The following is a 13,492-nucleotide window of genomic DNA, read 5'->3' as shown; positions in this document are numbered from 1 at the left end:
AAATGTCCAACAAATTTAATACTGTGTAGTCAACTAAAAAGAATATCTGACCATTGAAATACCAAAACAAAATTTTAATGAAATAAAAATTTTTTGATTATCAATTTATTTCATCAGATTCTGAAATATTGCACTACTGTTATGTCAGGTACAGACCTATATTGTGGAACACTGGTTGGAGCCAAATATTCCTTATTCTGCATTTCAGGCATATTTCATTACAAAGAAAAAGGCACAAACTGTTAAAAAATGAAGCATTATATCTATATAATGCACAGACATCTGCTTTGTTGTGATAATTTGTAGAAAAGTAAATTCTCATTTTGAATAATTGTCATTGCACTATTTTTGAAAAAAAAAAAAAATCACTTATGAATGGGTGTTATTAAAGCACTTGCTATTTACAATTACTCATGAGTAACACTATATACTGAAATAGCTTGTTTGACCATCATATGCTGAAACAAAGCAAGGGTAGTATAATAGATTAAAATTTAAGATGTTTTTAAAGACTTGTTAGCATTTCGTATTAAAATAGGGGAACTGACCACGCTTTTATCTTATGGTTTACAACTTACTTTAATTATACTTATTTTTTATTTTCTGCATAGCAGAATCCATGCTGCATTTTATATTAACTTAAAGGAAATATAATATGATAAATACTGTATGTTTTGACTCTACATTTCTAGCATGTCTGAATTAAACAGCAGAGCTAGTAGATAATATATACAGGAGAAAAAATTCAACCCGGTACAGGAAAGCTACACCACTCTGAGAAAATGACAAGAAAAATTATAACATAGAAAGCCATAAAAACAAAGTCGAAATGAAACAATAATAAAATACCATCATTTACTACCATTAAAGGCATTAGGATATTTCTCCAGTTTTCCTTTCTGAATACACACACACACACACGCACACAGTTATTCTAGAAAAACAGTAGCATAAATAATTAAATGTCTAAAAACAGGCAGTCTTTGGTGAAAGAAAGAAAGAAAGTATGCTACCACTGTTACCTCTTTCCAATTTCACTCTGTCTCATGAACTGAATGTTGTTGGCACTGTCAGAAAGTTCAAGATACTGCTCCACCGACAGAATGAAGTAACCGTCGTAGCCCAGCACCCTCCCTGTGGTTAGCAGCTGCTGCTTCTCCCCAGCTGTCCACACCCTGGAACCTTCCTCACCTTCCTGCACTTTCTTCTGTTCCTGAATCCATGCCTGTCCCACAGCTCGATGGCGAGCCAGCTCCAACACATGAGCCTTCTCCTCTTCCTTGGTGGCACCATAGTGTATGTTGAAGCAAAGGGTACCATGCTGCAGCTGGATGTCAGCAAAACGTCTAGTCCTACCATTAACAACTGATGTCATCTGAGATACGGTGATGTTGAGGCCATTCTCCAGGATACGCCCACCACCACTGTTTCCAATAGTCACCAGATCCTCCTCCAACGGGCCCAGCTTGACAAAGTAGTGGGTGTCCCGGCCATCAATTGTGAAATGCAGGCCCGTAAGGTAGATAGCATTGTTAAGGATGGCCGCAATACGTCTGCTGTCTTCCTTGGCTACTCCAATGACAGTTGCGGAAACAACATCATCCACAATAGAAAACTTGATGCCCTTCCCAAAGATGGATGGCATGGCAGAGAAACTTGGCATCTGTCTGCGGCACTGCCCAATGGATGTACTGACCTGGTTCATGGGCAGGCGCTCTAGAGAGATGAAAGTCCTTAGATGCTTCTGCAGCTCACACTGTATGCCCAGGACCGCCTGACAGAGACATTGGGGGTTTCCCATGTTAATGTGTTCAGCACAATCATTTACGTACAACTGAAATGATTCTGATTCCTCTCACCTCACTGGGATCCCAGTCCTGTGTTTTGGTTTGGGTCTTCTTAAGTTCATAAGTCTGTTCTGTGTTCTCTACATCCGGTTTAGGGAAGCCAGGTACCACATTATGAAGCTGGAAGCCAAACAATTGCAACCAACTACCAATGTCTGGGGAACAAAAACCAAACAAGACAACTTATACACAGTATGATAAAACTAAAAATCTATAAACATCTGGTTGGTCATCAGTTATCTGTACTTAAAGTAACTCTGTAAAAAAGAATAAAAACATCTATCATATTTCTATACTTACCTGAACAGAATGGATATTTAATTTCATTAACAATTCATTTCAGGTCTATAAAAAGGTTAAAAAAAATCTAGTTTTCCCAGTTATTTCATTGTTTAGTCCACTAGTTCCTAAATCTCATTGTTTTTAGACAGTAATTTGATATCAATGGATGTCATACAGTAAACTTCAGGTTGATGGCAGTGTCCCAATAAAAGCTAATTAATCCATGAATTTGTGCCTCACCTTGTGTGAACTGAGTCACGTCCTGTAGGTCCCCAGCTGGACAGTTCTTTTTAAATGAGTACAGATTGAAAGGTTTTGGATTTGCACTCAGCTCAGTCCACAAGTCATAGTTGGGAGTGGTCCAACGGCCAGCCACTACATCATAGTCCTTCCGTCCCAGATGGACCAGTTTAGTAAGGGGATCATAGAGACTACCATGGAAGCCAATGATCAGCCTGAAAGTTGGGTTGGTGTCCTGGTATATGTCTCCATAAGGCGTATAAAGAATCTCCTTCACAATTTGTCCTCGGCTGCTGAAAACTGCTAATGGAGTCCCAGAGTTATCACAGGCTACATAATACTCCTCTCCACTGCTCAGCTCCATAGCTATGAGGTGTCCTTGGAGGTCATAATACAACGAGGTAATTTCCAAGCTGCTATGGTTGTACATGTGGGTAACCCTTGTTGGGTTGGCAAGATCGGCATAAAAGAACTGAAGGTGCTCACCAGTACTGGAATGGCTGACCAGCCGTCGACCGAGGCCATCGTATCGGTAACGGACACTGTTTCCAGAAACCTTGTTGTATGCTTTGGTGAGGAGTCCATTGGAGTTATACTCAAACACATCATTGCCCCGTAGGTGCAGAAAGCCATCTTCGTCCATTTTGTACTGTATATCCCCAAGCCTCGTGATTCGGTCCCGCATGTCATAACGCAGTGGGGTCAGTCGGGCGCTGTTGCCATGACTCAGTAAGTTGATGTTACCATTCAGGTCGTAACTGTAGCGCCACTGTGGTCGATCGTTCACCGAAACAGTCTGGAGCTGGCTGTCTGCATCATATTCATATGAATAACGTGTGATGTTGTTGTCTACACCTATTCTGATATCACAGATGGTGGTACGACCCATGACATCATACTGCACCGTCATCCAGTAGGCAATAGACTTCAAAATTTCGTACTGAACTTCTATCACTTGTCCATTAGCATTAAAGATCTTGGTGTGCTTCATGGCATGGGTTGTGATAACTTGGTTAAGGTCATAATTTATGACACTGAATTTGCCAAATTGCTCAATTCGCCCAGAAACATCAACGTAGCGATAGAGATCTATAGGAAGTGGGGTTTCATTAATCATGGCTTGCATGCTAGTCACCCTGAAGTTGTTATAGCTGTAGTCAAATCTGGCATTCACAAGTCCCTCCTCACTGAATCTGAAAATCTGGCGTCCTACAAGTGGACCTAGAAAGGGAGGACAAAAGATTTCTTTCATTCAAATAATGTTAATATTTTATTGTACTAGGAACTTTCAGTTATAAACTGAACACAAAAGGCTATTTATTCAGATGAATGCTTCTGTCATCCAAGCTAAAAACAGTAGAAACTGCTTTCTTCAAATTTAAACCATTGGTATAGCATAGTTATGATATTATTTTAATGATATCTCTTCGAATTATTTAAATTTCTACTTAAATTAGACAAATGGGTTTATTTTTTTATCTGTGAATGAAAATCTGATCTTTACAAAATTTTCAGAAAATCTGTCACGGAACAGTTATAGCACATAGTAACCATTAAAAGGTGTGATTTGCATGCAGAAGAATAAATGGTGGCCACCCCTTATGAAAGGTTAATTGTTTACATACAGCCAACAAGTCAATATAATTCAATAAATGATTAATGAACAGCGAACACAAACTCCCATACTTCGCCACCTAACGACCCCTTACTGACAATAGTTAATTGCTTTTGTACAACAATCAACCTTTAATTGTGAAACATAATTGAATCTAAGGACAATAGTTATGATAACATAGGCAATATGGCTCCAAATATCAGGACATTAAGTTTCACACAAGCATAAATCAAGTGCTAATCTTCTTCTGGCAGATGCTTCGGTTTCATTACGTGTATCCACATTAGCCTGTGACATAACTGAAACAGCATGGCACGCAAGAAAATTAAAGCAATGAGTCAAAGCACAAATACTCCTTACAAGACAAATATAGCCCATTTAAAAATATTTGCTGCAAACAGAAGTGCTGCAGTTAAAAAAAAAAAAAAAAAGAAAACTCATTGAAACTTAACTCTTTATGCTGCCTTTCACTCACTCTCTTATGATAAAGATTATGGATATTATTCTGATTTCAGATTACATTTAGTGTTATTTCACATAATGGGGCCATCTGATATAGAACAAAGTTCTGTGTAAGTGTTTTGTGGAGCTATCTTTCAATACACTATTGACTTAAAAACTGTAATCACATCCATTTATAAACTGAAAAATGCTAATATAGTGTAGGTTATGAGGTGCAGAATAATGTCTTTGTTAAATTCCTGTTGTTAAATCTCTGTTTGCAAAGATAATGAAATTAACACACGTTCAATGATTATAGGTAGACGTCAGCATGAAAAAATGTTTTTTTTTTTTTTTTTTTTCGGCCATACTTCATCGTACGTTTCATGCTTGAAGTGTTAAAGGAAAGTTTGCATTTGAAAGTAGCAGTCTTTCTGTGTAAACTGGTAAAGGGGTCTGAGACCAGTACCTCTAACCAAGATGACACAACCAGAAAAGGTTGGACTGCTCTAAAAGGCACCACAAATACATGAGTCATGGCAACTCTTTTCAGTGTGGGGTTTTAGGCAATGTACTTCTGGAGAACTTCTGCAAGGCTAAACAAACTTAGGTAAATCGCAAGATGGATTTAGAATTTTCTACAATAAAAAGTTTTTCTTTTAATCACCTATTAAATCAGTGATAACTGCATTACTAATACGTCATTTGACAGTTTCAGTTTCCTATCTTAAGCAACACTTTCAGTCAGTGAGTACAAAGTGAAATAAAGGAAGCACACAGAGCACGCTGCATACCTGTTTGCCTGTATCTGATAGTGCAGATGAAGCCCTCGTGCATGAGGTGGATGGTCTTGACCACACCAGATGACTCATCGTAAGTGAAGGTCACCAGGGTGGTGTCATATAAGATCTCCGACAGGCGAGACTGCTTTGTATACCTGTAGAGTATACGACGGCCCGTACCCACATATAGGGTCTGGAGTAGACGTCCGTTGTGAGCGTAATCCTGGATCACAGATGCACTGCTGCTGTCTGGGGGGCTGTAGATGTTTCTGTAGTAGCCCACGGACAGCATGGATTGCAGCCTGTGGCGCACCATGCTTGGCATGGTGACTGACAGGAGACGATCTGTCTGGTCGTACTCGAAGATGTACCTCCGCTGGCTGTGCAGAAGCAGAACGACGGACTGCAGCCATGTGGATAAAAAGTGGTCAATATCCCTGTTGAATTGAGTCAGAGACTACCTGCATCGAGGCACCTTCATGTAAATGTCTATGAACAACAAATCACCAAAAACACCTCTCAACATTGTAATTGCATTTGGTCAAATCAATCAACAAGTAGAGAAAGAACTCAAGAAAAGGTGAGCTCATGATGAATGAAAATTACACAGTTTTTTGTGAGAAACCAAACACAAGCAGGTAAACAGCAAAACGTTAAGGACTTTAGAATGAGAGAGAATAGTGAGTGAATTTTGTAACAGTCAAAAATGTTTAATTAGTCATGCATTTGTATGCTAAGTGGAAAATGGAACATGCATGACTGACTCAAGACATTGAAAGTTTCCCAACACTAACAGTGAAAATGATGTGTACATGTCTGTCACCCACAGGAGCCTAGCTTTTTAATCCCGGTTCAAAGTAAACGATTGTTGTGATTATTTTAAGGTTATTAAAATAGTCTTTAAGGTTACTAAAATAGACTAAGGCCCTTCTAACTACAAATGCAAATCTCAAAAAATGTCCAAGTAACAGACGAAAATTTGCTATAAGTTTCCATTGAAAATTTTCATTATGAGGAAATTTAAAAAAATTTTCAGCTGAATGTGAAAGTAAATACCTGCTATTATTATAATTTAGCTCTTAGAGATTACAAAAACATGTAAAAAAAATACACTAATGTATTTTTCCTATGTACAATGTTTGTATTTTGGGGGTTTCGGTTGGTTTGATGCCTTGTGTGGTTTCTTTCGGTTGTTTTAAAAAGGCCGCTTCCTTATTTATACTGTTTGGCAGAAAACGCCCCTATTTGAGAGGAAAAATAGAAAACAAACAAATACAACTGAAGCTACTAATAAATGTTTCTTACACAGCCTAAGCACCGAAATAAATTGAGACATCTGTATTATTAAATTTCTACGTATTGTCAATTAGTGGTAAAAGTGACTTTGCAATTATAAACATAACATGTTGCAAACAGAATTCTGGTCCTAGTCACATCCGTAAATTGAGGAGCCAGAGTACTTTTTAACTTTTTTTGAGGCCTGGCCACGTATGGTGGGAGAGAGTATAACTTGTATTACCTTCTCGAGAAATGAGTAGCTCCATGTGTGCCCATTTGCCCAGGTTCTGGAGACAACCTTGCTATTGTCATATTCAAGCTTCTCTGACCAGTTTCCCCGCTGAATGGTGGTCACCAGGCCTGCCGATGAGTAAGTGACATTGACCTCATTGTATTTGCTACTGGGCGACCATATGATGGGACGGCCCATCGAGTCATAGAGGATTCTGAGAGTAAATTTGCGATGGTCATCATAGATCTTGCCCACTCGTGTAGCCTGGTCAAAGTCTATGGACAGCAGATTTCTGTTATGAGCCTGATGATGAACACAATAACACAAGATCAGTGACACAATAAAAGCATTAGGATAGCACAGTAATTGTGAGAACACTGATAACACAAGCAATGCAACCATTAAACAGCACATACCTTATTTTTTTTTGGTGAACGTTACAACTGCTTGAAATTAAAAAAAGCTTTGAGAGCAGATTACAAAAAGGCCCGTGCATATAGTTAAATGAATTTCTTCTTATTTTACCTACTTACATACTGTACATAGTTTTCATTTAATTTGCATACACATTGGGATCTTGGCTACAAAAATCAGTAGAATGTTGTTGACATTTGTTTCTCCCATGCCAATGTGTCACATGCAGCTCTGCCATGAACATAATTTATATCAGAATGGAAATTTTGTTATGAAAAGTGAACAATACCAAACCCCACATTCTTATTGCCTGGTTTATTTTGGTTTCATCATTAGCTGCCTATGTTCCTCATCCTGGGGAAATAATGTTCTAATAAACACACTGCCAGCGGGACAAAGTACACCCAGCAGTATAATCCCAGGCAGCAACAGTGCAGCAACAGGTTTGCAGTCTAGGTGCTTGTGGTTTAGGGGGTTGCCAGCGGCGCTGTGGAAATGCATACCCGTAGCCGGCGCTCGAAGGCCATGTGGTTTCCCTTGGCCTGCTCTCGCCTCTGTCTCCACTCAATGAGGCTGGGGTTGTGCTCCCCGGGAAGCGTGATATTACACTTGCCAACCGTGGGGTTGATCACACCTGCTAACACATGCAGCTCTGCACTGAGTGTCACCTCCATTCCGCTGGCGAAGGCGGCGTGGAGCGAGCCGTCGGGACTAACTCGGTACATGCTCTGCGTGTGATCTGTCGAAAAAGAGCATCGCAGACAAGATCCGTATGACACCTTTCTCTTGTTCTTAGATAAATCCTATTTTCTTCCCTTATCTACCACATTTATACCATTGTGTGAAGGCAGCTCCTCTTTACTTCCTGTTTACGTACAGCCTAACTGTCTCCAGCACCAATGCTGCATCACGTAAGTATCTGAGACTGAAAAGAAAAAAATTGTCTGTGTTTCCACTGTTTGCTGCTTTCTGCTGCTTATCTATCAAAGGAGATGACGAAATACATTTTTACCAAAACCATCTTGACATTACCTGCTTTCCTTCTTATAGGAAAAAATTTTTTGCCACCACAACAAAACATAGTTTGTAATCAGTTATCTGCAGTCCTAGAAAAAAGCTGTATATGGGTCAAATATCAAATATGGGACGGCTGATAGTGTAGTGATTAGAGGTGTTGCCTTCACTTCTGAAGGTTGCAGGTGCAACTTTCACATAGTGCTGTAATGCACCTGGCCAAGGTATTTACATAAGGGTAAATAATTCCAGTTATCTTATTATTATAAGGTGCTTTGGAGAAAAGTGTCAGCTAAATTAATGAACGGAATGTAAATATGCCATTTTCTGCACAATAAACATAATAGTGTGTATAAAACTGAATTTTACTTCTGAAACAAACTCGAGTGAAATTTCAGTTTAAATAATTTGAAATGCATTTGGATATTTGTGTGCTTATGAAGAATAATACAAAGAACCTTTTCATGTCGGATCAATAAAAATGTCACTGCCTATCCCTGTAAACCAAATTTCTGGACTGGAATTTAGCGTCTTCCAGAGTAGGCTGTGTCGTCGTAGAAACTAATCCCAACGTTTCGTTGCCTATGTTGGAAACATCTTCAGGGTTCTGCATTGTGAACCATTAGACATTGTCTTCACAGATCATTGATGTAGTCTGGTAGGTTGATTGAGGAGTTCCGGTATTTCTAGTAGTCAGTGGGAGGGCTGTAGTTAGCGGGGGTACAATTGGATCGTGTATCTGCCGGTGGGCGGGGTCATAGGTAGTAAGGGGTCCTATTGTCAACATGTAGACTCCCTTGAAGGGCTGTACCAGCTGGGAGCTGTTCATCTATTGGCTGTTCAACTTTGGGTTTGTTTGATGATTGGTCCATAGCGTATCTGGTAGAGATAGATGAAATTAGTGGAGTCCATGTTTGTGATAACTTGAAACCATCTTCTTTGTTGAAGTTGTTTGGACGCTTTTCTATCTCTATGGGTACTGGCATCAGTCTCCAAGTACAGAAGCAGATTGGTGAGAGATGCAGAATGACAATGCAGAACCCTGAGGATGTTTCCAACACAGGAAACGAAACATTGGGATTAGTTTCTATGACGATGCAGTCTATTCCGGAAGACGCTAAATTCCAGTCTAATGACAATGGCCGCGGAAGCCTACGTGACTTGATATACAACACACACACACATTTTCTGAACCGCTTGTCCCATATGGGGTTGCGGGGAAGCGGAGCCTACCCGGCAACACAGGGCGTAAGGCCGGAGGGGGAGGGGACACACCCAGGACAGGACGCCAGTCCGCCGCAAGGCACCCCAAGCGGGACTCGAACCCCAGACCCACCGGACAGCAGGACTGCGGTCCAACCCACTGCGCCACCACGCCCCCAATTATAATATTTCACTTTGATATATTTTTGCTTTTTCTAAGTCTTCTGTGATCTGCTTTTTCTTTTCAGCACCACCAGAACATTCACTTTTTTGCTTACTATACAAATTTCTGGAAATTATTTATTTATTAATTTGTTTCTGAAAATTATTTGTGTATTTATTTAGTTATTTTATTTTAAAATTATTATTTTTCATTTAATTTGTGTGGGGGGGGGGGGGGGCGCGGTGGCGCAGTGGGTTGGGCCGGGTCCTGCTCTCCGGTGGGTCTGGGGTTTGAGATGCCTTGCGACGGACTGGCGTCCCGTCCTGGGTATGTCCCCACCCCCTCCAGCCTCTCGCCCTGTGTTGTCAGGTTAGGCTCCAGCTCCCCGCGACCTCGTATGGGACAAGTGGTTCAGGCAGTGTGTGTGTGTGTGTGTGTGTGTGTGTGTGTATGCATGTATGTGTATTTCATTTGTCTTTCATTTCATTTGTTCTTTTCAACGTCTGCAATAGGTCTTTCACCTGCAGCTGTAATATATCTGGTGCTACCACTGTTTCTTGTCCTACGTGAGTGGTTTTCAACAAAACAATTGCAACACTGCAAAGTAAACCATGGTAACACTGGTCTGAGAACCAGTTTAGTTTTTAAGGATAGGACATTGACACCAGTGATCTGAGAAATACATTTTCTTTTTTGCAATCATGATGATACTCATGATGACTTTTTTGCTGGGCCCACTAAAACTGCTGATGATATCTAACCACTGATACCACCATCTTACAACATGATAAAGTTCTGCAGAAATGTTGGTTTTGGAGAAATAGGATAAATTACCTTAACTTTATAATAGTTTTACAGTTTAACAGTTTTACAAAAGTTTTAAAATATCTGATGTTAGCTGTTCATTAGTTTATGAACTACAATAAAGAAAAAAATGACATATCTGACATATTTAAAGACATGAAACCATACATGGCCTAACTTCCTGTCTGAATACATTCTTTCGATAACTTTTTGGTTCTACTGGCTAATAAACACATCATGAATTTTATGGAATAAAATCAGGGACTCTGACCTTGTCGCAGCACGTAAGTGGTGCCAGTGGTTGAGAAGTTGGTGACAGTGGTGAACTTTTCATTGGCTGATTCAGCCACTTCCACTTTTACAGACCTTTCCATGTTACCATAGAAACTCATAATTTCTCCTGTAGGATAAGTGACATTGGTGAGATGGCCCTCTGTGTTATACCTGCCCAAAAGAAGCAAAACAAAACCAGAAAATTTTATGGATTGTTTTTGCCTCCTGAATGTCATGCAGAAACAAGGGTCACCACTTTTCCCAAAGAATTTTTAGGTTCACAGAGGTCAGCTAACGTGTCAGACATGACATGTCATAATGACATGTTGGACTGTTATTATTCTGCTTATTCCCAGTCATCTATGTTGATTAAGTAATTGTCCCTATTTATACAGATCTTGTCTCATTGCAATATTCCTTTATTGTCATCTTTTATCAGGGGTTATCAGAACCACTGATCTGTGGCAGCATTATCCATTGTTGATGATCACTTCATGTTATGGTGCGCTATACATGTGTTTATATAAGATAATTAGCTCAAATTAAATCACTGTTGCTTTACTTTGTGATTAGTGAAATGAAATACTTCTTTTTTGACACATCATATTTTTAAAACTCTTTCACTATGTAAGATTAGGTTAGATAATGAGGACAACAACTGACCGCCTCTATAATTACTAGATATAAGACTGTGGTAATTTGGTCCCTATAGGAACTGCAGGAGAATTCTGATTTAAATGCATTTTGAAATCCCCACGGGTCATGGAAAATGTTAATAAATTTTATTAGTAAAAAATAAGTGCTACGTTTGTGTACTTGTTTTCATTTATCTTTCTGATTAAATCTACACAGATGTTTTCCTGATAAATTAAACTAATCAAATTCGTGCATAAAACAATAAAACTTCAAATCAAGAATTTGAAGTAGATATTTTGTAAGTTAAAAGATCAGGCAGAGGATTCCCAGCTGAAAGGAGTTTCGTCTTTCCCTGCCTGGAGTCTTACTGAACACCGGCTCTCAGTGCTTCTGGAGGGTTTCAGTCTTTTCCCCTGCAAGCCACATGGTGGCACTCAGGTAATATTTAAAAAATTTAGATTGATGAAAATTTTGAAAAATGCAAAGCAGCATGAGAGGAGATCTGTGTCAAACGTACCGAAGATACTATTTGAGGTTTGTAGTTGATTCAAATGTATTTTTACTTCTAAATTGATATCAGAAAAAAAAACCTAAAAATTACAAAAGCTGCTTCTGGCATTTAAAAACTTGCATAAACAGTGAACAAGTCTGGTATTAGAAGAAAAAATATAGCCAAAGCTCTCTTGAATTCCTTTACATTCTTACACTTAAAATGTTATGAATCCACTTTGGATGGTAAAGGATAATTCTTCACTTTATTCACTCAAGGTTCTTAGTCCCCAAAATCATTCCTGAGGGTGAAATAAAGAATTCTAAGCCTCAGAGGCAATAAGCCTTAATGGCAAACTTGATTTTCTAACGGTCCATGCACTGTTTTAAAGAAAAAAAAACACATATTTTTAATAATTTCAATATAATTATTGCCTAAACTTGACTCTCATCTGCCTTCTTCAGCTGCAGTGAATAAGATGATATTAAAGCAATGAAGTGTGACGATTCTTACTCATAGACCATAGTCCAACCATTCTCGTTGCTCTTGGTTGCTAGGAGACCCAAGTTGCCATGGTATGTAACCTGTGCGAGGTCATGACCCTGGGCAGAAACCCTTTTGAGGGCACCGTTGCTGCTGATAGTGAGCCAGTAGACCTGCCCCCCAGGCATCACCAGCCACAGCGGCACACCGTTGGCATCTCGTCGCACATGCAATGCATTCCCGTTCCTGCCCGTGACCATATTCAGGTAGCCATCAGCAGAGTAGGTGAAGTTGTACATGTAATCGCCGGTGATGAGGTTCTTGGTATGGAGGTGTGTGCCATTGGCATTAAAGATGTAAAGTTCCTGGTCTGCAGCAGAAGCTATCTCATATGTGTTGGTGGTGCTGAGGTGGGGTCGGTTAGGGGTCACCGCACGGATGCGAATGTTGCCCAGGTCAGCAATGTAAAGTGTGCCATCAGGAGACACAGCCAAGGAAGATGGTGCTTTCAGCTTGGCATCCCGGGCATACCCTCCATCACCTGCATAAAAAAAAAAGTACTTTAATTGCTTATATTCCTATGGTTCATGAGCTGTAAAGGGATTTTTGACTTATGACAAAGTTGACTTACGATAGGGTCATACGTTTATTTATGGGAAAAGGAACACAGAGGGATGGTAAATAAACAGGACAATCTTCTAAACCTCGACTCAGGCACACAAACCCCTCTCTCTTCTCTCCAATACCTAATTGGCCAGAATTTGACCAAAACATGTTTCACTTATTGGGATCTCTGGGATCTGCTAGCTAGAATTAGATCTTTTGATGCTTTCCATTCCAAGGTGGCACGCCATTTTGATGACCGTGTGCTGCCAGCAGAGCAGAGGTTTATGGGTCGATGGGAGAGACGACGATGCGGCAGCTGCAATGTGCTGTGGAACACACAGTGTGCTTGTGGAGAGAAGGAAATGAAAGATGAAAGTATCTGAAGAGAGTAATCATCTGTTAACAGCATGACATGATGGGAAATATGCAAAGTGTGGCCACAGAAAGAGTAACTGTTCCACCCCATTGGTTTGTGGCATATGTGAACCATTTCTTCACCATTTTTCAATCAAAAAATGTGATACATTTTACAGTAAGAAGTAGGCACTGATAGAATCATATCGCAATCCACAAGTCATGCTCAGTGCAACAAGCAAGAACTATGCTTTGCTGTCAAAAATATAACTGTACGGCTGCAATGATAACTTGAATTTCACCCCAAACTTCAGTCAAGGAAGAAAGTCCTCTGT

The 13,492-nt window shown here is 39.7% G+C and overlaps 1 protein-coding gene across 1 annotated transcript in view; it reads right to left on the bottom strand.

Annotated features, from left to right (window-relative positions):
- Positions 1-981: 981 nt before the first annotated feature.
- The window catches only part of LOC108925316 (teneurin-1-like), a 263,460-nt gene continuing 250,949 nt past the window's right edge, over positions 982-13,492 (bottom strand). Inside the window, exons 25-32 of the mRNA XM_018737145.2 lie at positions 12,228-12,738; positions 10,587-10,759; positions 7,635-7,870; positions 6,727-7,020; positions 5,220-5,610; positions 2,370-3,590; positions 1,860-2,002; positions 982-1,774 (exon numbers count right to left, since the gene is read on the bottom strand). Coding sequence (XP_018592661.2) covers positions 1,019-1,774; positions 1,860-2,002; positions 2,370-3,590; positions 5,220-5,610; positions 6,727-7,020; positions 7,635-7,870; positions 10,587-10,759; positions 12,228-12,738 — 3,725 coding nt within the window. The 3' untranslated portion in view covers positions 982-1,018. The remainder of the gene's footprint in view (positions 1,775-1,859; positions 2,003-2,369; positions 3,591-5,219; positions 5,611-6,726; positions 7,021-7,634; positions 7,871-10,586; positions 10,760-12,227; positions 12,739-13,492) is intronic.

This window comes from Scleropages formosus, chromosome 13 (genome assembly GCF_900964775.1).
Source record: "Scleropages formosus chromosome 13, fSclFor1.1, whole genome shotgun sequence".
Lineage (NCBI taxonomy): Eukaryota > Metazoa > Chordata > Actinopteri > Osteoglossiformes > Osteoglossidae > Scleropages > Scleropages formosus.
The sequence above is the reverse complement of the archived record's forward strand: the minus strand, read 5'-3'. Positions and strand labels throughout refer to the sequence as shown.